The sequence below is a fragment of the Mus musculus genome, chromosome 5 (genome assembly GCF_000001635.26).
Source record: "Mus musculus strain C57BL/6J chromosome 5, GRCm38.p6 C57BL/6J".
Taxonomy (NCBI): Eukaryota; Metazoa; Chordata; class Mammalia; order Rodentia; family Muridae; genus Mus; species Mus musculus.
This window is the reverse complement of record NC_000071.6, coordinates 89711965-89733918: the sequence shown is the minus strand read 5'-3', so window position 1 is coordinate 89733918 and position 21954 is coordinate 89711965. Positions and strand designations below refer to the sequence as shown.

The 21954-nt window shown below is 40.3% G+C and overlaps 1 protein-coding gene across 3 annotated transcripts in view; it reads left to right on the top strand.

The window, feature by feature from the left end:
• Nucleotides 1-21954, top strand: part of Adamts3 (a disintegrin-like and metallopeptidase (reprolysin type) with thrombospondin type 1 motif, 3) — a 209828-nt gene that overhangs the window by 149750 nt on the left and 38124 nt on the right. For all 3 annotated transcript variants that reach the window (NM_001081401.2, NM_177872.2, XM_017320931.2), the window contains exon 5: nt 12066-12265. In NM_001081401.2, the coding sequence (NP_001074870.1) occupies nt 12066-12265 (200 nt within the window). The remainder of the gene's footprint in view (nt 1-12065; nt 12266-21954) is intronic.

The window sequence follows — 21954 nt, the reverse complement described above, 5'->3', positions numbered from 1 at the left end:
TCCCCAACTCTTGAGGTAGTTTTGCTCCAAGCACTTTTACAATAGCTTTGGGTGCAGATACTCTTTAATCAACCACAAAATTCCCATTCAATTGTGAGGAAAGTGCATATCAATCTTTGAGGTTCAACCTTAACTTCTCTGTTTCCTGAGTCAGGTTGTCATGTCAGGATTTATGTCCAGAGAAACATGGTTCTTACTACAGGAATATTGACAGGGCTTATGCTGAGTACCTCATTGGTACCGGACTTCCACAGATCTGAATAGATATGCGTATGCAGTCACTTGGGAAATGATGGATGCAAATTCTAAGCCATGATACTGATATAGAGAAGGCCAATACCCCTATGCCACAATACACTGGTAGCAGAGCCAAATCCAATGGACTTCTAGTCCTGGCCAAGATGGGATCACAGAGGGTAGCTTATCTTCCTGCTTGCATCAACCAGAACTGGAGAAAACATATGAAGAAACAATTCTCATGATTGTGGGCATCAGACAGTGAGTAGGATTCCCCCAAGAGATGAGCATTGAAAGAACTGGGGTGGGAGAAGCTTCAGGAACACCGAGACTTACTGTTCTGATGGCTCCAGCCTGTCTGAGCCTTGGGGAGTGAGAATGCAAGTAGAGTCTGAAAGAGTTCCAGCACTGAGGAGTCAGAGCTGAGAGTCACATGACTGAGTCAAGCCCTGGAGGAGTGAAGATGGATGGACACAAAGGTAAGATTCTACAGATCTCTGCAGAGTCCTTGCTCTTCTACAGTTGAGTCCCAGTTGGTGCATGCATGTGGAGAAATAAGCAAACCTAGAACCCTCCACCCAAATGGAGTAGTGGCGACAGTACGTGCTTCCATGCAGGTCAGACTGTATCGTCTCCTGATTCATACAGCACTGGAGGATGCCCAGAAGGAGTATGCCTCAGTAGCAGCCACTACCTCTAGACAGATGCTACTCTAGCCCTGCCTAATAAATCTTACACACAACACCCAAAAGGAACAAACTGTGTTCATGTCATTTAACTGCATCCAAGGGAAGCTCAAGAATGTTTGCAGGAAGACAAATATATCCAGCATCCAGAAAGATAAAATTTACAATGTTGGCTCTCTTAATCAAGAATTGCCAAGTATGTAAAAAGGCAGGAAAATGCAAGCAATCATGATGGCAAAATGCAGTTTTTCTGAAACCAGCCTAGAACTGACAGGAAGGTTAAAATTAGCAGGAAAATCCCAAAACATTAAAAACCTATTAGGCTAAATTCCAATTCGTTTTTCAAAGCCTGTAAGTTACCTTAAAAAACAAAACAACAAAAAACCAACCAAAACAATGATCTCTTTTCCTCCTCCCGCACCCTCATGCCCTTTCTTCCTTCCTTTCTTCCTTCTTTCCTTTTCTTTTCTTTTCTTTTCTTTTCTTTTCTTTTCTTTTCTTTTCTTTTCTTTCCTTTCCTTTCCTTTCCTTTCCTTTCCTTTCCTTTCCTTTCCTTTCCTTTCCTTCCTTCCTTTCTTCCTTTCTTCCTTTCTTGGGTTATACAGCTTTCTCCAAATCACACATGGGCAGGAGGCACTGCTAAACTGGGAACTCATTTATAGCCCATTCAGGTCTCTTACGATGCCACCACTGTGTGATCACTTGTCACAGACCTTAAAGGCTTAAGATAATACCCACCTTTTTTGGCTCTGTAGTTCGGATATCCAAGGTCCTAGACTAGTTCTATGATTAGCGCGTTACAAAACTAAAACCAACATCTAGTCAAGTAGACTCAGTATATGTGCATATGCTACTAAAAATCAGACCTTTACCAAAGAGCTGTATCTCCAGTCTTTTTTCTTACTCTTTATTTTGAGACAAGCTCTCATTAAATTTCACAGACTGGCTTTCAACTCACCCTGTAGCTCGCTTTAGCTTTGGACTTTCTGTGTCCTTTCTGCCTCAGCTTCCCTAGTAGCTGGAATTATAGGCCTGAGTTGTTAATATTGGAGGCATGTGTTAATAGTATTCTTATAGGATAGTTCAAGATGTTGGCAGAATTCTGGTCCTTATTCTTGTAGGCCTGGGATGTCTGTTTCCTGGCTAGTTATTGACAACTAAGGTCCACCATTAGCCTTTCTCTGATCCTTTGAGCTTCTCTTCAAAACCAGTAGGAACACTTCTGAGTCAGCATTCCTAGTAGCTTCTATGGCCACTAGGCAGAGAAAGCTTTCTGTTCTTAGAGGCTCAGGTTGAAACATAGCCCCTAGTTTATCTGTCTATTCTGATTATTGGTAGTTTTATAGCCATGATCATAGGAACAGAAGTTTAGCATACTTCCTTGTCCTTCACATTAAGGCTTTTCACGAAGCAGTTCTTGAATTGCTTGAATTCACTCACTACATGCTTGAATCTATTCTTACTTTATTTAGATTTTTGCAACCACTTTCTGGAAAAAGTCTATAAGATAGATATTAGTATACTTACTATATTACTTAGATTTTGTTACTTCAAAATACTCAAGGTAAGTTACTCATAAATGAAGTTTACTTAGCTCACAATTTTGGTGTTCGAAGGGTGTGGCATGTGAGTAAGCTGTTATGTCAAGGGATCTTTCTTTTCATTGTGTCATGGTAGATGATAGTTGCAGAGACCAAGAGATGACATCTTGAGACAGGAAGTCATAGAGCAGCTCGGTTTTCATATTCCTATCTCAGGCCCATGGCTTCAGTCAACTCCCAGTGGGCCCCATCTCTTAAAAGATTCTAAACCTTTTAATATCAGAGTTAAGAGCCAGGCTTCCAACACACAAGTGTGTTGGAGACAGACCACATCCAACCATAGTACTTGTACATGTAAGAAGTCGGCATGTGTCTCATGCAAATGTAGCATAGATATTCACATGACCTATTCCTTCGCTTTGCGAGGTCTCTGCCTATTCCCTCCCTTCTTTGGAAAACCTTATATAAAACCACACCCCCTTTACTTTGCCCCTCTTGTTCTCTTCACACTATGTTTTATTCTTGCTGTATGTCATTCATCTTACTACTGCAGTACAGGTTCTATGAAGGACAACATTTGGAGAGTCAACTGGTAGGCTACTGGTGCTTAGAACAATGGTACAGAGAAATGGCCCAGATTTCTTACATATTTATCTCAAAGAATAAGTAGAAATGCTAATATTTAATAGTTTGGTTATCGTTACTTTGTAAACATGTGTTAATCATTTGCTACACATTTAGGGAAAATATGACTCTTGAAGACTATCTGGGGATAGTTGAGATAAAGGGACTCTTTGATTCTCGATGAGGAAATAGAAGTTATCATGGTGTGAGCTTTGGAACTGACAGCTGTGAAATGCAATCCCTCTCTCCTCTATACAGTTGGGTTGTTTCAAAACTTTCTAGCAGTGTAGGATGATCACAGTGTAAAAGTAAATTGGGTGTGATTACCTCTTCCTCTGTCTGTCATCGCCACCTGGATTTAATAGAACTCATCTACAGAAGCCATAAATATGGAAACCAGAATTTAGTGAACAGGAAGAGAAATGTTGGAATGCTGTTAAATATATAAAAATATGGAGATCATAAACTGTACTGTCTTTGAAAAGTAACCTTCAGATTTTAGTAATGGTATGTATTAATATACAGAATATATTAATAAAAGAAATGATTACTGATAATGAAGTCTTTAAGATACAGCGAAAATAATCAATTCATAAGGCAAAGCAGAATGTAGAATTCCTTTAAAAGGACAGTAGCCCAATAATGGTTTTGTAAAGAATATTGGAAAAGGAAAGAATAGTATTGGTGGTTATATGAGGAAGGATAGCAAATGGCTTCATAGAGGTCCTGTTCATTTCAGGAACTCACATCAAACAGTTTTAAGCAAAAGTAAAACAGGGAAATGAGGGAGTTGTTTAGCAGTTCATTAAACTGAACAGACCTAGAGGGGTGGAGTGAGGAAGGGTGACTCAGTCTGTGTGACGGGATGCACTGGTGTGAGAAAGTGTCCTCACACCTCGAGTTGCTGGATCAGCAGATAACAATATGCTGTTTTCATTTCATGTTGAATCTCAGAAAAATAATGAATCTATTTTCAGCATGAACTCTGTTCCTTGTGATATTAGGGCAAATGTAAAGCTATCATTTACCTTACACTTAACTTTATAGGGAATGCTGAGGAACCCAAGGGGGGAGGTTAGGGATGGCTAAGATGATGATGCATTGTTTATGTGCATGGCATTTAGAATGCATAGAAATGGCAGCCACTTGGGTGAATACAACACAGTGATAAAAACCTACAGGCACTCACCAGTGAAGGACTGACTTTCTGAGGATACCGAGGAGACAAAGGAATGCAAAACTGAATCTAGGTAAACATGCCACAGTCCACGAAATTAAACATACAGTGTACAAATGCAAACTGTGAATAAGAGAACTGGTAGAAGGTAAAGGAAGTACAGGTTCTGAAAAGAAAATCTGACCCAGTGGATTTCCTGTTCGGTCCATTGCCCTGTCCTCTTTCTTGCATATGGTGCCTCCCATATCTAAGCATATGCTGCAGGGAAGCCTGGCCCAGGCACGAGGCTGGATTTTTTTTTTTTTTCCTCCTTTGCCAGAGATAGACTGAAGTACCTATTCTTATCAAGCAGAGATGGTTTTAACTGTGTGTAGGCTGAATTCTGGCCATTGAAACAGTTAACTATGCCTAAAACTTCTGGTCAACCTTCTTACCTTCTCCAAGACACATAGGGAAGAGCAGTCTGCTGGACTTGACTCTGACTTTAGAATTGATGACACTCTTCTAAAAGGGAATTAACCTGGCAAGGAAGATTATACATAAATAGTACAGGATATAGAAACATGGAAAGATCTGGGTCCTTGATAATCTACTGACAAAATTACCTAGGAACCCCCCTTTTCTGAACCTCTCTGCCATATAACTAATAGAATTCCACACTGCTTACAATGTTTCAAGAAAAGAGGGACTTTAAAATTAATGATAACTGAAAAAAAAATCTAACTGACACGCAATGACTTTTCATTAAACTCAATTTATGGTTTGGATATTGAAGTGACTTTTAAATTTTTGTTTGCTAAATGAGTATAAAAACCAAACCATGCAAGCATTATTGTATTTGCCACTTCAATGAGAGAATCTCTATGTAAAGATGCTGTCCATTATACCTTGAAGGTGGGTAGTAACAGTGAAACAAATGCAAACACGGACTGTTCACAGTTAAAACTTTGGGGATGGGGGACTTGGACAGTCATATTCATTAAAGGGAAGCAGAGTATATTTTTTAAAGCAGAAATTCTTTTATGCAACTGTAGAATTGACATCATATGTTGGCCTACATACAGGTTTTGAACTATCGTTATACAGTTTCCCTGCTGGTAATGGCATTTCACAGTAGTATGTGATATCTTGGTACAATAGCACCCTCATACATTTGGAGACTGGCACTATACCTTATTAGGAATGACACTTTCCCTATGAAAAACAAGATGTTTGTGGAAAGATCACTATCTGGTAATACTAACGGCTTCATGTGACAAAGTTGACTTTCCTCCGACTCTGATGTTAGCAGGGGACATCTGTTGGATTTTACATCTATTTTTGGCTCTGATCTTGGGCTCTCCACTTACTCTTGGAAAAGCAGCTCGTGATATTCTAGTGACTTCATTTTTAACATAGTATTCCATTCATGAGGAATGCCAAATTTCTATATAGACTCACTCTGTGTTTCTTATTACTACTGCAAAACAATATGTTTCATTCCTATTTCTTTATGTCACCATAAGGAAAGGTAATGTGATTTATTTAGGCTATTTATTTATTTAGATTTTTTTTTTTTTACCATTCACATTATCTGAATGAAATGTAACTTGCATTCCCACAGAGCAAATGGTGTAGGAGAAATGTAGGCAACAATTATATGGGAAGTGTTACATGTGTTAGGATTAGACTCTGAGGCATATTTTTTTTAAAGCAATCAGGAAGATAGCCTAAACCTGATAACAGGATTGTTACTCTTTTATTAGTTTGATCTGGAGTTGTTCCAGTGTTCTTGTGTAACCCTAGACTCATAAAATGACCATATTCCTTCTCTGTAACCACACCACCAACCTTGGTACCTGCCATCATTCTGAGGTTCCCCCGCCAGCTCCTGATACCATGCTTTGGTAACATAAAGGACTGCAGGAGTGCAGCTGCAGAATCTAATCACGTTCCTCTGCCAAGCCTTTGGGAAATCCTTCCGTAGAAGCTTGTGTGGGCCTCTGTGCTAGTCGGCAATGTGCAAGCAGTGCTTCTATTCAAGTTTCGTTAGCATAGCTTAAGTAATATGTACCCCATAATCACAATGCCGATGGGGATGTTTAGTGGAGCTTATTTTTGTCTCAGATAAAATGGGCATTCTGCTTTTTGGAGCCAGCAACTAGATAATGTGCACAGGATCCTGTCACCATCTCGGACACAAGGTGGCTCTTGTCTTGACCCTGCAGCTGTTTGTATCTGAACTCAGTCAAAACATACACCTTCCCAACATTAGCTGTCTCCTTTCAGACAATAGGGACTTCTGAGGAGAGAAACAAGTTGACTAATAAGCACACTTTGATTTCTGGTGACTATGAGTAGGCATAAAATATGTCAACCATTTAAGACTAAGTGTTCAGAGTGAGTAGTAACATACAATATACCATATTTAGTAAGTTCAAAATTGTACTTCAGTACAGAAAAAAAAATCTTCATTTAACATTAAAAATTGCTGTACGTTATGCCTGAATTGTTCAATTGTATGTTGCCTAAAAATTCACTCCAGAAAATACAGAGAAAAGTAGTTATGTTTTTTTGTAAAATAATACATTACTGACAGCAAACTAGTGTGTGAACAAAAGTTTGGAATCAAAATGTGTTTAATATATTAATATATCCAATAATGTGTGTCAAGATAAGTTCCAAAATTTTACTGTTCCCCAAAAGGAAAAATGAATTTTTCCAAAAGAAAAAAAAAAGAACTTATCATTTGATATTCTGAGAACACATCATTGATGTAAAGTTCCTTGTTGTGGAACACTTTTGGCCATTAGCCTCATCAATTCTACTGTTCAGGGTAGCTCCAACTGCCCTCACACTAACATTTACTATGTGAATACTACTTCCTATACCTCAGCCCTAACAAAAATAAGTGTGTGTGTGTGTGTGTGTGTGTGTGTGTGTGTGGTGTCCTATTTATATTAGCCACATCCAGTCTGACAATCTACTCCAACACATGATCAAGATGAACACCAAGTTCTAAATATGAAATAAGCACTGTGGCATAAATTATTTAATATGAAAGAACTACATCCATTATTCTCTGTCTACCATACTAAAAATCGGCCATTTGTTCTATCAACGGTTATGCATCATATATGTGCTCAGACTTATGCAGGCAGTCACAACTACTGTGAGATTATGATTGCACTGGCTGTGTCATGTCCAGAAGTCGCATTTCACAGCCTTTCATCCCATTTCCCAGATCTTAAATTCTTTCCACCCATTCTTCCATAATGTTTCCTGAGCCTTAGAGAGGATGGTATAAGTGTCTTCTTTAGTGCTAAGCACTCAACCATCTTTTATGTTCAGTATCCTGACCAATCATATGTCTCTGAATTCACTATTCATTGCAAAGAGAAGCTTATGTGAGTAATGCTGAGAGTAGTGCTTATCTATGAGTATAAACATAATAATTAGAAGGTAGCTTGGTGTCATATCCATTTAGGTGAACAGTAGTATTACGTTACCTCCCCCAGGGCCCAAGGCCTCCTCATCAATTGGTTTTTGACAGGGTTTACATTGCAAGGTATAAATTCTCTTTTGTGGAGCACAGTCCTTATATTCAAGCACAGAGTAAATGGTTTCGGCCATAACAGCTGTACCACTATTGTACTAATGTGTACAAGTCGCCTGGAAGATCATTATTATACTTCATATGGTTCCTTACTAGGTAAGCTCATTGATGCCTTTTCTCCACCAGAAGCCTACATAGCACCTTCTGTCACAGTGAAATCTAGCTGGCAGTGGGGAGGCTTCCAAATCAGTTCCCACTTAATTTTCTTTTTTTTATTAGATTTTTTTTATTTACATTTCAAATGTTATCCCCTTTCCTGGTTTCCCCTCTGAAAATCCCTTCCCCCTTTCCCCCTGCTCCCTAACCCTCTCATTCCTGCTTCCTGGTCCTGGCATTCCCCTATACTGGGATCCTTCACAGGACCTAGGACCTCTCCTCCCATTGATGACCAACTAGGCCATCCTCTGCTACATATGCAGCTAGTGCCACAAGTTCCACCATGTATTTGTTGTTGCTGTTGTTGTTTTGGTTTGGTTTAGTTTGGTTTTAGTTTTTTTGTTTGTTTGTTTGGTTTTTGTTTTGTTTTGTTTTTTGTTTGTTTGTTTGTTTGTTTGTTTGTTTTTGTGGTTTAGTTCCAAGGAGCTCTGAGGTTACTGGTTAGTTCATATTGATGTTCCTCCTATGGGGCTTTAAACCCCTTCAGCTCCTTGTGTACTTTCTCTAGCTCTTCATTGGGGACCTTGTGCTCCGTCCAATGGATGACTGTGAGCATCTACTTCAGTATTTTCCAGGCATTGGCAGAGCCCCTCAGGAGACAGCTATATTAGACTCCTGTCTGTATGCTCTTATTGGCATCAGCCACGCCCCAGGAACTCACTTAATTTTCATGCCATGCAACCAAGGTGTCTGTAACAATAGGATCTTATCCTTCAGTTTTTCTGGTCAGCCAAAACTAACGGCAAGAGTCTGTATTGTTTGGGGTTTTAGGGTATTCCTGATCAACATCTCACAAGGAGCTACCACAAACCTGATACCATGGTTTTTGTTTAATAACCCATAGCTTCTAGGAGGAGCTTTCATCCAATCATACAAGGGATCTCCTTTCTAAATTTTCTTATAAATTACACTTTGTAAATGGTTTACAAGATAGTATATTTCTGTATGGGTTTTCTATAACCCTTTCAGTTTAGTTAACTCTTCTCCTCACCTCCTTGTCTCCCATACACTTCCACCTCTTTTTGCTTGTACCTTTCCACCTCAGTTATTCCCATCTCTACTTTCATGTCACCTGTACTTTATTATACCATCACATCTAGGGCATCCCCTTCCTAGTGCTCTCTTTCTAGATTTCAGGCCTCTTCAGGAACTCTTATGTTGAGTACATGGAGTTAGAGAGTCAAATCTAGGAGTCACTATGAGATAGAGCATATTTGTGGGGAGCTAGGAGGGAATAGATGTCAATGGCATGTGTGTGTTGGGGGGGTGCTTTTGTGTACATCCAGCGACCCTGGAAGAATGTCAAGTGTCTTGTTATGTCACTTAACCTATTTCCTTGAGGCAGAACTTCTTTATGAACGTAGAGCTAGGCTGGAAGTCTGTTGGGGTTTTAGGGTATCCCTTTTTCTTGAGGCAGAACCTCTACATGATCTTAGAACTAGTCTGGAAGTCTGGGTTCCTTCTGTGTATCACTCTGCCATTCTCTTGCAACAGAATCTCTCTAAACTTGGAGCTGTTCTAGTGGTTGGTTCTCACCTATCTGCCTATTCCCTCCTCACACATAGCCAGAGCAATGAGATTACCGACTTTTAGAAAGCCATGCCTAGTTTTTACACATGGATGCTGAAATTGGAGTCAGGTCTTCGAACTTGCAGAACAGGCATTATTACCAGCAGCCCTGAATATAAAGATTATTCTATTTCATAAATGTAACTGAGGGTCAAAGAGGTTTTTCATCTTATGTAAAACTATAACTAGATGGGTCATTATCAAGATTTGAAGATAAATCCATTTGATTATATAGTCTATGTTAGTTGGTTGTGGTGGCACACACCTTATTCTTAGTATCCCTGGAGGCAGAACTACAAGTTCAAGTCTAGCCAAAGAACACAGTGAGATCATGTTTAAGGGGGAAAATATCTATACTACTAATCACTAGGATATTACATTTTAAAGTAACACACTAAGGCAAAGTAATTATGAATAGAAATACTTCATGGCCCCAGAGATGACCAGACTTATAATGTGTATAAGCAAAAACTGCCTCAAGTTGTCCTAATGTTTGACCCTGTCATTTTCAGAATCATGGGAAATAAGATTGTATAGCACAGAGTAAAAGATGGGCAAAAATTTCCTTGGTTTTAAAGGGTTTGTTTCTTTTTTTTCCCATGTTACCTTTTGTACCATAAATGTCTTCTCCATTTCCATTTATTTAAGGAGAAATGCAAAAGCCAGACTGGAGGTGTCAGGGCAAAATGAACTGTCTCTCCTCAATCAACCCTCACCCTTATTCATTCATCAGGCTTAATGATACAACACTGCTAGCATATTTCCATTGAACGTGGCCTCTGACAACTCTGCCAAACAAGACCTTTTTAGAACGGAGAGCTACTTCATCAGTGTCTGATCTGTAGACTAGCTATCATAACCTCTCCCTCTCTCAAGTGTGTGGAGAGACTTGAGGTTGAATACTAAAGCTCTGTGCAGGTGTCCTTTCCATCCCTCAGTATGGGTCTGCAGCTCTTGAAAAACAACCTTTGAGGGGAGCTTTCTGTTTGATGTGGATGATGGTCAGACCTATTTTTACACTGTGGGGCCAGTAAGTTCTCAATGAGGAGAAAATTCCCAGCTAATGAGTTAGGAACTGGACTTGGGTCAAAATGAAGTACAGTATATCTTTTTAAACCAAGCAGCCATAAGCCTAGCCTGTGTCCGTACATGTTGAGCAGGGATGGGTGTTTCTCTATATTTGTGAGGGGTTGAGGAGGTGTGAGCAGGGTATGCATTTCCATTCCTCTAATCCCATGTGCTTAAAGCTTGGTCAGCAGCCTTCTTAGCCAAGAGACATCCTTTCCTGCAACTTCACTAAGACCACAAAGGCGGGGAGGAAAATGCCTATTCATTAATGTCAAGACTCTAATTCAGATGGCTCATAGGTCTCAACACAGCATTCAATAAACCTCTATATAAAGTGTGAGTCAGACTTGGTTCTCTCAAGCTTCTTTAACATCAAGGCACTTTATAGAATAAATTCCTTTCTGTGTTTTATAGACTTAAAATGGAAATCAACATACCTTCAGGGTTGGGTTTTTTTTTTAATGCCAGTAGTTGAATGATATTAGTGTCCAATTTATTTTGTGTTTTAATTCACCAAAATATTTTTCATTAACTATAGAGAATTTAGGTTATGAAATCCAAAGAACATAGGCTTCCTCCCTTCCCTACATCTCTATGTGTGTTTGTATCTATATATGAAATGTCCATTGAAAGAATTAGTTCTTTGATGCAAATAAACAGAAATTGTGCTTACAATTGTACTTTATTCTATTAGTCATTTTCCGGTTGGTTCCTTACTTTGCTGTCTCACAATTTCAAACATATAGCAATGGATTTGACCTGCTGTTGGATGAGAGGCTAGCCAAATGTGGAGAACTATGGTATCAAGTGTGATACCCATGTGTCTGCCCACTTTTTCCCTAGCAACATTTCCCATTCAACCCTAAGCCAACATAGTAAAGTAATACACTAAATGTGCAGCTCTAACAACATGGCCAGTAATGATTGTCATAAAACATAGTTGTGCTGTTATGACAGACGTTTATTTTTAAATTGAGGCCACTGGAAAGGTGATTTAAGTTTATAGAGTATAAATTCTACACCCCATGATCAGAGGATCATGGATTATGCAGGGTTAACATGGTAACCGTTATAACTGGCCTCTGTGCTATACTCCTGATGCCTGATGATCTGTCCTAAGATGCAGCTAGGAAAAGACTAATGCAGATCTTCATGAGTATACATTCTGGCACAGTGGTCCACCTTCCTGGACAATAGTATAGTACTATTGTATAAAACTGTGAGTGTTGACTAGATAGGGAGTTATTCTGAGCATATATATATATATGCTTATTTATTTACTAAGCAAACTGAAAGCAATATGTTAATGATTTGGATTATAATAAAGGCTCCCTGAAAAGATATATTTTTAGAAGCACTGGAAGACCCATTGGGGAAACTGAAATGCCTGGGTTCCTTTTGTTTCTTGTTAGAGTCGGACCTGGAAGGCCTTGACGATCTAGGTACAGTTTACAGCAACATTGGCCAGCAGCTGAACAAGACAATGCGGCGCCGCAGACACACGGGAGAGAACGATTACAACATCGAGGTGCTTCTGGGAGTGGATGACTCTGTGGTCCGTTTCCATGGCAAAGAGCATGTCCAAAATTACCTCCTCACCCTGATGAACATTGTAAGTAATTACTTCATTTTGAGGCTTTTGGTCATTTCGATCACACTTTTTGCTTTTTAGTGTCCTCTGGACACTAATATAAGAACCTTACCCAAAGCCTGAGCATAACAACTTTTAATTCAAATTCTGATCCATATCTATTAAGTATAACATTGCAGTCAAAGGAGACATGATGTACAAGTGCCTTTTGACCAATCTACTGGTTTCTTTTTGTTACCAAGTGAAAATCACATGTTTTAGAAGCCACATAAGGCAAGGAATTATATCATGATTTTCATTTTCATTTGGAGGAACAATAATACTCTGTAGACTGTCAGCTTGCCTCAATATGTGCTCTAGACAGTTAAATAAATCTCCCCAGTATTGTTCTGTACCTGAGATGATAGAAGATTTTCAAAGATGTATAAGAACTTTCAAACAAATGCACTAGTTTGAAAATTCTAGAGAAGGTAATATGCTTACAAAGCATTTAGCTCCGGGTTCAGCAATTGCTTATGGGCCTTTCAAGTAATGTGTACTTTATTTTTTTCTCTTATGAACCTTAATCAGATTCAGAGGCAATTTTGGCATCATTTCTAATTGGTGTTCTTTTAATCTTTGTAACTGGCATAGAGCAATTGCTGAGAAATGACCAGCAACAATGTATCCAAGCCACCTACTTCCACAAGGTAGCTGGGGTGTTGGCCCACTTCCCTTTCATGCATTCTATCCCATATCATTCTATAACCCATGGCAGATTGATCGTGCAAATTTGTTGTCAAAATCTCTTCTCTCTTTCTGTTTTTTGATGTTTGGCTTTATTTCTGTGGGAGTCTATACTATTCACTTTTTTTTTCATGTGTAGTATATTTCATACAACTATGAAGATATATGTTAGAAATAAAATTCTTAATTTTATTAATGATTATTTTATGAACACCAATATTTCAGCTTATGAAGTATATTTTTGCTCATTGAGTTCATAACATTACACATGTTTTAAAACTCTGTGAGGTTCTGAAGGTATGTTGTGCACAGATTGACCAGGCTCATGGTCAGTGCAGTAGCACCAAGTGATGCTATGTAAATTCATAAGCCTTCCCTGAACGGCTAACCTGCAGAACTTCCTGGAGGGGAAAGGGAAACAAGTCCATTTGTGGTAAGTTGGTTGAATTATGTGTCCTTAAGTGCTATGCCAAGGAGCATGTATGAATTCCACAATAGATCAGAGAACACAGATCAGATCTTAGCATCAGAATTCTGATGGCTCCTTGTTGGGCCATTTGGACAGATAAGCAAGAGCGCTAAGTTGTATGGTGCATGAGGAGAGATTTGAAAAGGGATGCACAGAGGTGGAAACATGAGAATGGGAAGAAAGAGAAAACCATGGAAATGTAATTTACAGCAAATGTATTGTCTGCCCCTATATTGTTAGGACCAATGGTTTTAAATTCTAGAGATTGTAAGCACACTAATTCTATTATGTTAATTACACACAGAGAAAAAAATAGCAATTATTATTAGTTCAGTTGGAAATATTTTGTGAATGCATTCAAGTTACAAAAGATAAACAAATAACTCACAGTAATTAAAGTGTGTTTTTTAAAAGAGATCCCAAAGTTAATGTGTGATTCATGACGTTTAGTACAAACATGCACAGTTATAATGAGGAAATCTTCCCTAATCTCTCAGAGGGTGCTGCTGTAGAGTATGCTATTGTGAGTTGAGGGAAATTGTGACTTGTTTTAAAATAGATTGAAAAAGTTGAGAGATGCATATCTGGGATATATCTCCTGCTGTAGCATTCGCACAGCACTCAGAGAACACCTAGCAATTGTAAGACATTGACCATAGAAAGATTTTTGTTGTAAAACTTTCCACACAGAGTATAGCTGCAATGCTCTCCTAATCTTAATGAAGGTAGGAAAGATGCAGGAAGGAGGGAAAGATGAAAAGAAACCATTTAAATAGGAAGATTGACTATATAGTCAGTTAATAATGATTGCGGATAAATGTGGAAAGGGGAATTCTAATTTAGAATAATATTTTAAGACATGAATATATGGAAGTTTGGAGCAAAAAAGTAGCATTCTAGAGTTTGTTTTTTGTTTATAAAGTTTTCAGTTTTCCATGAAGTCATATAAAGCCTTCTGCATGGTCTCTTCTAGCGGGATATTGGTACTCTTGTTCATAGCAGGTTAAGAGGAAATAAGGAAAGCAGTGAAAGAAAGACAAACATCTGTAAGGATGAAAGCCAGGTGTGCAGCGAGTGCCACCTTGGCTTGTAGAATCACATTTTTTACTTTACTTGAGCCTGGGAAGTCTTTATCCAATTAAGAGGGAGCTAATTAAAAGAAAATAAAAATTGTGGATTTCCATCCATTTGGAAGCTAGAGTTTCTCTTGGTCTCTATACCTGTGTGCACCATCAATCACCTCACATCTGAGTCTCTGGCACCTTTTTCTTTGCAAGTTGAGGCTCGTGTTTAGTGATGATATTTTTAGACTTTGCTCTCTCCTGGTCCACTGTCTTTGCCTCTTCAGTGCTTTTCTACTCAAATACCTATGAGACTCCCAGACTGGTGAAAAGGAACCTATCAACCTTATTTTCTAGACTAATAATCCAAAAGGAAAGTTAATATGCTCAATCATTGGCAGTTGCTTGAAGATTTGAGTGACTTTTCCAGGGCCATGACAAAGCACTGTGATAAAAAGCAACTCATGGAAGAATTTATTTTGGCCGATAGCTCCAGGGGGAAAGGCCATAACAGCTGGGAGAAATGCTAACAAGCAGGGGGAGCAGGAAGTTGAGTGGTCACAGCTTCAGAGTACACACAAAGCCGAGGGAGTGGATTAGAAGTGGCCCAAGGCGAGGAGTCCTCAAAGCCACAGCCAGTGCACACTAGCTCCTCAAACATCAAGGCCAACGGGGAACTAAATATTCAAACACCTGAGCCTATGCTATGGCAGGGTATTCTCATTCAAACCACACTACATATATAGAAATTACTCCACAGACTATCAACCTAATGTTATTCATAAATGTAAGCGTTCATCATTGAAACACCAATACAATAACCTGTGTCCTCAAGATGCTTGTAGTTCATAAGAAAAACTAAAACCCCCGGGCTTTTCGGTTTGGAATGACATGACAGGCTTGCTAATGCAACCTCCTCACGGTAGAGACAGGAAGGTTTTGTTGGTGTTGCTGTTGATACATTGGCTCCTGCAATCCAGTGTGTGGTTGGGGTGGTAATGGTTACCACCCTTTCCCATCCCTTTTTGTTCTAGCGTATAAAGTAACATCCTTTTCTATTCATCTATAGTTTGGTCCTTTCTAGAGTCATTTCATTTATCAAGACCAGGATCAGTTAACAGGTCCTTTGAGTCTCTTGCAAACTAATTCCTCCTTGGTACACCGTGCTTTAATTTTTTTGAGAATAGTTTTCTGATAGCTTGTTTGTTCCTTGATTACACTTAACAGTATGTTTTTAAGCTTCATATGTGGAATGTTGACAGCTGCCTGCCGTGTACATATAAATAAAAACACAATTAATCTTATTCTCCCTCCATAACCTGGCTCTTACCAAGCACAGTGACTGAGTTTTAGCACATGGATGTTATTGATGTGCTTAATGACAACTTCTGGCTCTTAGGTAATGTCTATGGAATCACTCATCATCACTGTAAGGCAGATTTACCTGGAGATACATGTTCAGGCAGCCTTAGTGGGTCATGCAACAGTTTTCATTTTGGGTCAGTATCTAAAATCCAGGTATTTTTCTGTTGAAATTCACAACTGTGTGCTAGTATTTATTTATCCAGCATTTGTAGTCTCTCTTGAGACCACAATCCTGTTAAATCCCTAGGAAACAACAACAACAAAAACTAATAAAATCTAGCTCCCTCACATATCTTGCTAATTGTACCAGGTCAAATCAAATAATGCTAATAAAATGCGATAGTATTTTTTTTTCATTCGGAAGATCCATCACAGACATTATGTAAATATGAACTCAGAAGGAGGAAGTTGAGGTTTGGCCACTAATACCAGTGGTCTATAAAGTATTCAGAAGGGATGTGCTATATGAGCTGGATACCAAAGAATACATTGGGTATTGAAAGGTGGTGGTGGTGGGGGGGGGGACCAACTGTACTAATAAGGTACTGCAAGTGCAAGCTCATTGTGTTTTGATAACCACTGTTTTAGTTAGTATTTCTATTGTCGCAACAAAACCCCCCATGACCCAAAACCAACTTGGGGAGGAAAGAGTTTATTGAGCTTAGTCTGTCACTGGAGGAAGTCAGGATGGGAACTCAAGCAGGGCTGGAATGCCATGGCAGGAGCTGACACAGGCCATGGAGTGGTGTTGCTTACTGGCCTGTTTCATATGACTTGCACAGCCTGCTTTCTTATAAAACCCAGGATCACCAGCCCAGGGATGTCGCCACCCACCATGGACTGGGCCCTCCTCCTATCGATCACTAATTAATAAAATGCCTTACAGCTGGATCACATAACGGTGTTTCCTCAACTGAGGCTCCTTCCTCTGTGATGACTCTAGCTTGTGTCAAGTTGACACAAAACTGTCCAGTACACCCACTGTAGGTTTGCCTGTGTGGTAAATGATGGGGTACTGCAGGGAGACAGGGTAGGAGAGACTGGGTAGGAAGCTGAGGCTAACTTCAGGAAAATGGATGTACTATCCTAAGGCATGGGGAACTTTTTGCTAATAAGGAGCTGTAACAGGTTTTAGAGGTGATTAGCGATTTCTTGGGTGTGGGCTTTGGTTGAAGAAGGATGATTCCTTTTCTTTACCTCCTTCCGCAACTGTTCTCCAGCTCAGCACCTGTTTTTATATTCTCCCTCTTTCTTTAATACCCGAACTCAAACCCAGAGACTCATGCATTCTACGCAAGCTGTCTACCACCGACCCTCATCCACAATGCTGTTCGTTTCTTCTCACATTTATATTCTCCATGCTTTAAGGCCCGTGTTTCTCCCATTAGAATACATGTCTGGTCAGAGCTAATTCAAACTTATTTACTGTTTAGTTCCCCACTACTTGGATATCGGGGCACTTATCAAAGTCTGATGAGAGTATTATAAACAATTAGAGTCTTACATAGCATTATAGCGACTAGTAATGTTAGGTTGGAGTTGAGAGACAAATAGACTTGGTTACAGGACACCTGTCTATTCTGAGTATCAGGACGCCCCAGAGGAAAAGTGGGTGTGACTGTTTGGCATGTTTAGCTCCGTGAGACACAATTGTGGAGAATGATAATTCTTCATAGATCAATTCAGAATTTTTTCATGTTTGGCCAGAAGTACCCTGGCTGTCTTGACATGCAAAGATCTCTTTAAAAATTCACATATCTGAACTATTTATCTGCTTCTCTGAGCAAATGACAGTAATTGTGCCTAACATATATATATATGCCAAGTGCCATCTTAATCTCTGTTTCCATATAGACTCATGTGTTCCCTTCGATAACACTGTGAATACAATACTGTGGCAATTCATTTTTACCAATGTGAAACTGAGGCAAAGATGATGAAATCACATGCCCAGGGTCACATAGCTAAAACCCTAGCTAGGCAGGTAGGTGACAGGGCCCATGTTCCTAATCATTCTACCACACTGCCTCTCAAGACCCAATTCACCTGGAAGAAAAATGAGTGTCTCTTTGTTGAAGCCAGACAGAGCTGTTCATCAGCTAGTCAGACAAAGGTCAGACTGTCCTGCCAGGGGAATGCCCTGGAGAAATTGTTCTGACCGGGAACAAACCTGGAAGGAATTTTTTTTTTTTCAAGGAAAGAGATACTTGGTTGGATTTTTGCCTTTTTTGCCCTCTTTATATCATTGGCAACTTCATCAAAGTCAAGGCCATCTGAAAATTGAATTAATATTCTGTTTACCCTTTCTTTCAGGTCATTTAATGAGAACTCTGGGCTCGACCCTGAACTCCTCATTGAACATATCCAGAGCCCAGTAGGTTGGCACTACGAGTGACATTGTGATCAGTATTTCTTGTGTCAAATGCATGGCTTATAGCAACATCTACACTTAGTGCTTTTCTTATGCCCAACACTGACTTGACGCCACACCTTATTTTTTTCATTCACCTTTTTCTGGCCTTGATTTTTCCAGTACTTTTAGTGCACCATTGTTTTGATGAAAAAAAGAAATTGTTATTTGTAATAAATCTATCTTCACCTTTCTTTAAAATTCATCTGGAAGAAGATAACCAAAACAAACGAATGTTGCCCTCAGCTTGCTCTGTGACTGTGGCACTGGGAAAATTAACAACTCTGGGTTTCAATGTCCTCATCTGTAAAGTAAAGATTATATCTGTGAGTGTCTCAAGGGTTACTTGATTCAGTACAGGCTGACATATGAACAACAATGTCTGGCATCTAGAAAGGTATACACGATGTTAAGTGTTGCAAGTGGATCCTGATGGTGCTGCTTTTACTTGGGGACATATGCTTTCTTTGTCAGTACAACATCTTAAAACTATCGTCTTTACCAACATTATTTTAGTCCCCTCTGATTGGGTGAAGTTGGGAATTCAGTCTGACACACCCTTAGTTCCTTCTATACTGTGTTGGTTGCATGGTAAACATAGGCAGCTGATAGGGGTGGGCCTTTAGGCCTCTTATGGACTACTATAACCGGATTACACACAAACTCAAAATAAAAATTTGCCAATATTTTTGCTTTGCTTTTAAGATTCAGATAAGTAGTCATTCAAAATAAGATTCTCCTCATGCTCTTTTGAAACTTCTGTTTAGCTTAGTGGGAGCTGTTTTATTTGTGAGTAAACAGGAGAAGGCCCACTAGCCAGCTGGGGGTGTAGGTGCTTTGGAGGTGTAGGGAACAGACAACTGGTCCGTCTCTCCTATCAAGAGGTGCACAGTGCCATCTGCTGACAGATCTCTACCACCTCTGAGACAAACTACAAGGCAATGACTTTTTTTTCCAGTAATTTTCTTGATAATTATGAATTTCACCTTCCACTTGATTGACATGGAACAAATTCAAATTAAAGCTTTTTTTTTTTGAGAGAGAGAGAAGGTGGGTCGTGGCTATGGGTTTTCACAAAACCTCCCCATATACAGGCCGATGGGTTTGGAAAGGATTTGGCATTTGGCAGAGGATGGAGGTGTGTCATCCTGCTTGATTTGAGCAACCTGTCTATGAGGCAGGCAGAGCAATTATGGATACAAGTTTTCACCGAGAAACTTGAGGTCCAGAGTGGTTAGGTAGCCACTCTAAAGTCCCTGAGCTTACTGTGGGAAGGCAGGAACCAGAACCCAGAACCTATGACCCCAGAGAACCTGGCTCATTCTTCCTCCTAGTGCTCTTGCCCTGTGTGTGTCGCGGTGTGACAACACTGTACCTGTAGCACTGACGCGCATCAGGAGATGGGGAGCTGACATGTTACTAAGCATGGATTAAAAGTGAGTTATACATAGGAGTCAACTTTCTGGATCTTTGAGAAGCAACACGGTGAAGATGCAGGTCTTTGCCCAGGATAGACTGCTATTGTTGGTTTTTCTTATTGGAAGACTAGTTTCTGCTACTGTGAAAATATTGCTCCTCCTTTGATTAATTTTTTTAAAAAACTTTTTATTGGTTCTTTGTGAATTTCTCATCATACACGGAAATCCAACTGCATCTTCCCCTCCCCTAACCTGCTCTCCACCCCTGCAACCCCACAGGACCCCACCCCAACTGAGAAAAAAAAATCTCATTGTGTCATAGTATGTCCCACAGTATCTTTTTTTCCATTCTCCCTTGCCTGCAAATGTTCATTGCAATGACTTTCTGGTCTAGTACAAGGCCTCTGGCTCCTGGGACTCCTCTCAGATATCCTGTTGTTTCCCTGTGTTATGGAGATCCTGTAGTTTTGGCTCTGTAGGACTGGTTCCTTCGTGCTCTCCAGCAGTTCATCAATGGGTTAGGCCAATTCCAAGCCCTGGATCTGGGCCTGAGGAGGTATGTGAGCTGGTCATCCCTTTGGCTCTCCCACTTTCAAACCCTCAGGGCAGGCTCTCCAGCAACCCCTAAAACCAGGGTCAGCTCTACCCTCTGCCTAGGTGAGGTACAGGGCCCACTCTCCTGAATGTTGTTGCCAGTGAGCAGTGAGGGACAGGGACAGTTCTCCCATTCTCATGACCCAGAGAGCTAGCTCTTTTGCCTGCTATAGATGTCATGGGATGAGAGAATGGAGGAGGAGGAGGAGGAGGAGGAGGAGGAGGAGGAGGAGGAGGAGGAGGAGGAGGAGGGCATCAAACCCTAGTGCTAGCTCACCTGCAACCCCCACACCCAGGGGCAGCTCTACTGAGCTACCAAGATGAAGGGCAGGGCCAGCTATCCCACTTTGATGTCTCCAGAGCCAGCTCTCCTGCCTGCTATAGATAGCAAGGAGTGAAATGGGGGACATCTCTCCCTCACCCATGTCACCATACTAGGGCAGACAAGTGGGGGTCAGCTCTCCCATGCTCTCATTTCTCATTCTAGCTTGCCTCCACCCCCACTGTCAGGGTCAGCTCTACTGTGCTGATCAAGCAGGATACAAGACCAAGTCTGCTGCGCGCTGTAGCTGGTGAAGGGCAAGGACAATTCTCCTGTTCTCACGACCCCAAGGCCAGGTCTTCTGCCTGTAGCAGGAGGTGAGGGGAGAGGCAGGAGGAGGGTATCTCTCCCTCATCCACACCACTGCAGGGGGGACAAAAGGTAGGGCCCTCTCTCCAATGCTTATATCTTATATCCTTGGGGCTGGCTCACCTGAAACCCCTGGAATTGGGGGAGGGAAGGTTCATTTGCTCTCTTGCTCTCCCATGATGCTCAGGTGAAGGCTGAGGCCAATTCTGCACAGCCTTCAGACATCAACATGTGCCCAGGGCAGCAGCCCAGACCAGGGATGCCATCCTGGCCTTCGGTGGCACCATGCTGCTACAGACGTGGCCCCTTGTGGCAGTGCAAGCTAGGACCCTATCATGGTCCCCAGTGGCATCACCAGCTACTCACCTTATTTTGTCCCTTGCTATCCTCAAGTTGGTAGCCATTGAGGGATTTTTGAAGCAATGTGATCTGAGAAATTTAATGTCTTCTATCTTTAATCACTGTATCTCCCAAGTCATTCTGTATAGGACACATTTTCTGGGCTCTTTGGTCTCTGTTATTTTCTTTAAATGCCATTGTATTGTTGACCAGCTCTCTTATATGTCAGTACATAGTGAGTTCAATACTTTGGGTTTCCGTTAGCCTATAGTAAGCCAAACTGGCCATGGGTCACCTGCCTATACTCCTGGGCAATGCAAGGGTTCATCACAGAGTATTTTTTTTTTAATCTAGCTTATCTTCTATAGCTACCAAGCTAGATCTTTCTAATTAATGACTATATATAATTAATGCATATATATGTATATATGCATATATATGTATATATATGCATTTTCCACTTAAAGGTACCATAAAGCCTTTCCTGTTAGAATATGCTTTACCTTTTTTAGTATTTTCTACCTTAGACTGACCTTTCACATCTATCTTTGGTAGCTTTGTAAATGCTGTGTACAATCTGAATACATAGTATACTACCCATCAATTTAAGATCTAAAATGTTGAAATTATTCCATGCAGTCATGCTAGAATCTTGAAACATCTAACTCGAGATTTCTTGGCCTGTTTCTTGGTAGGT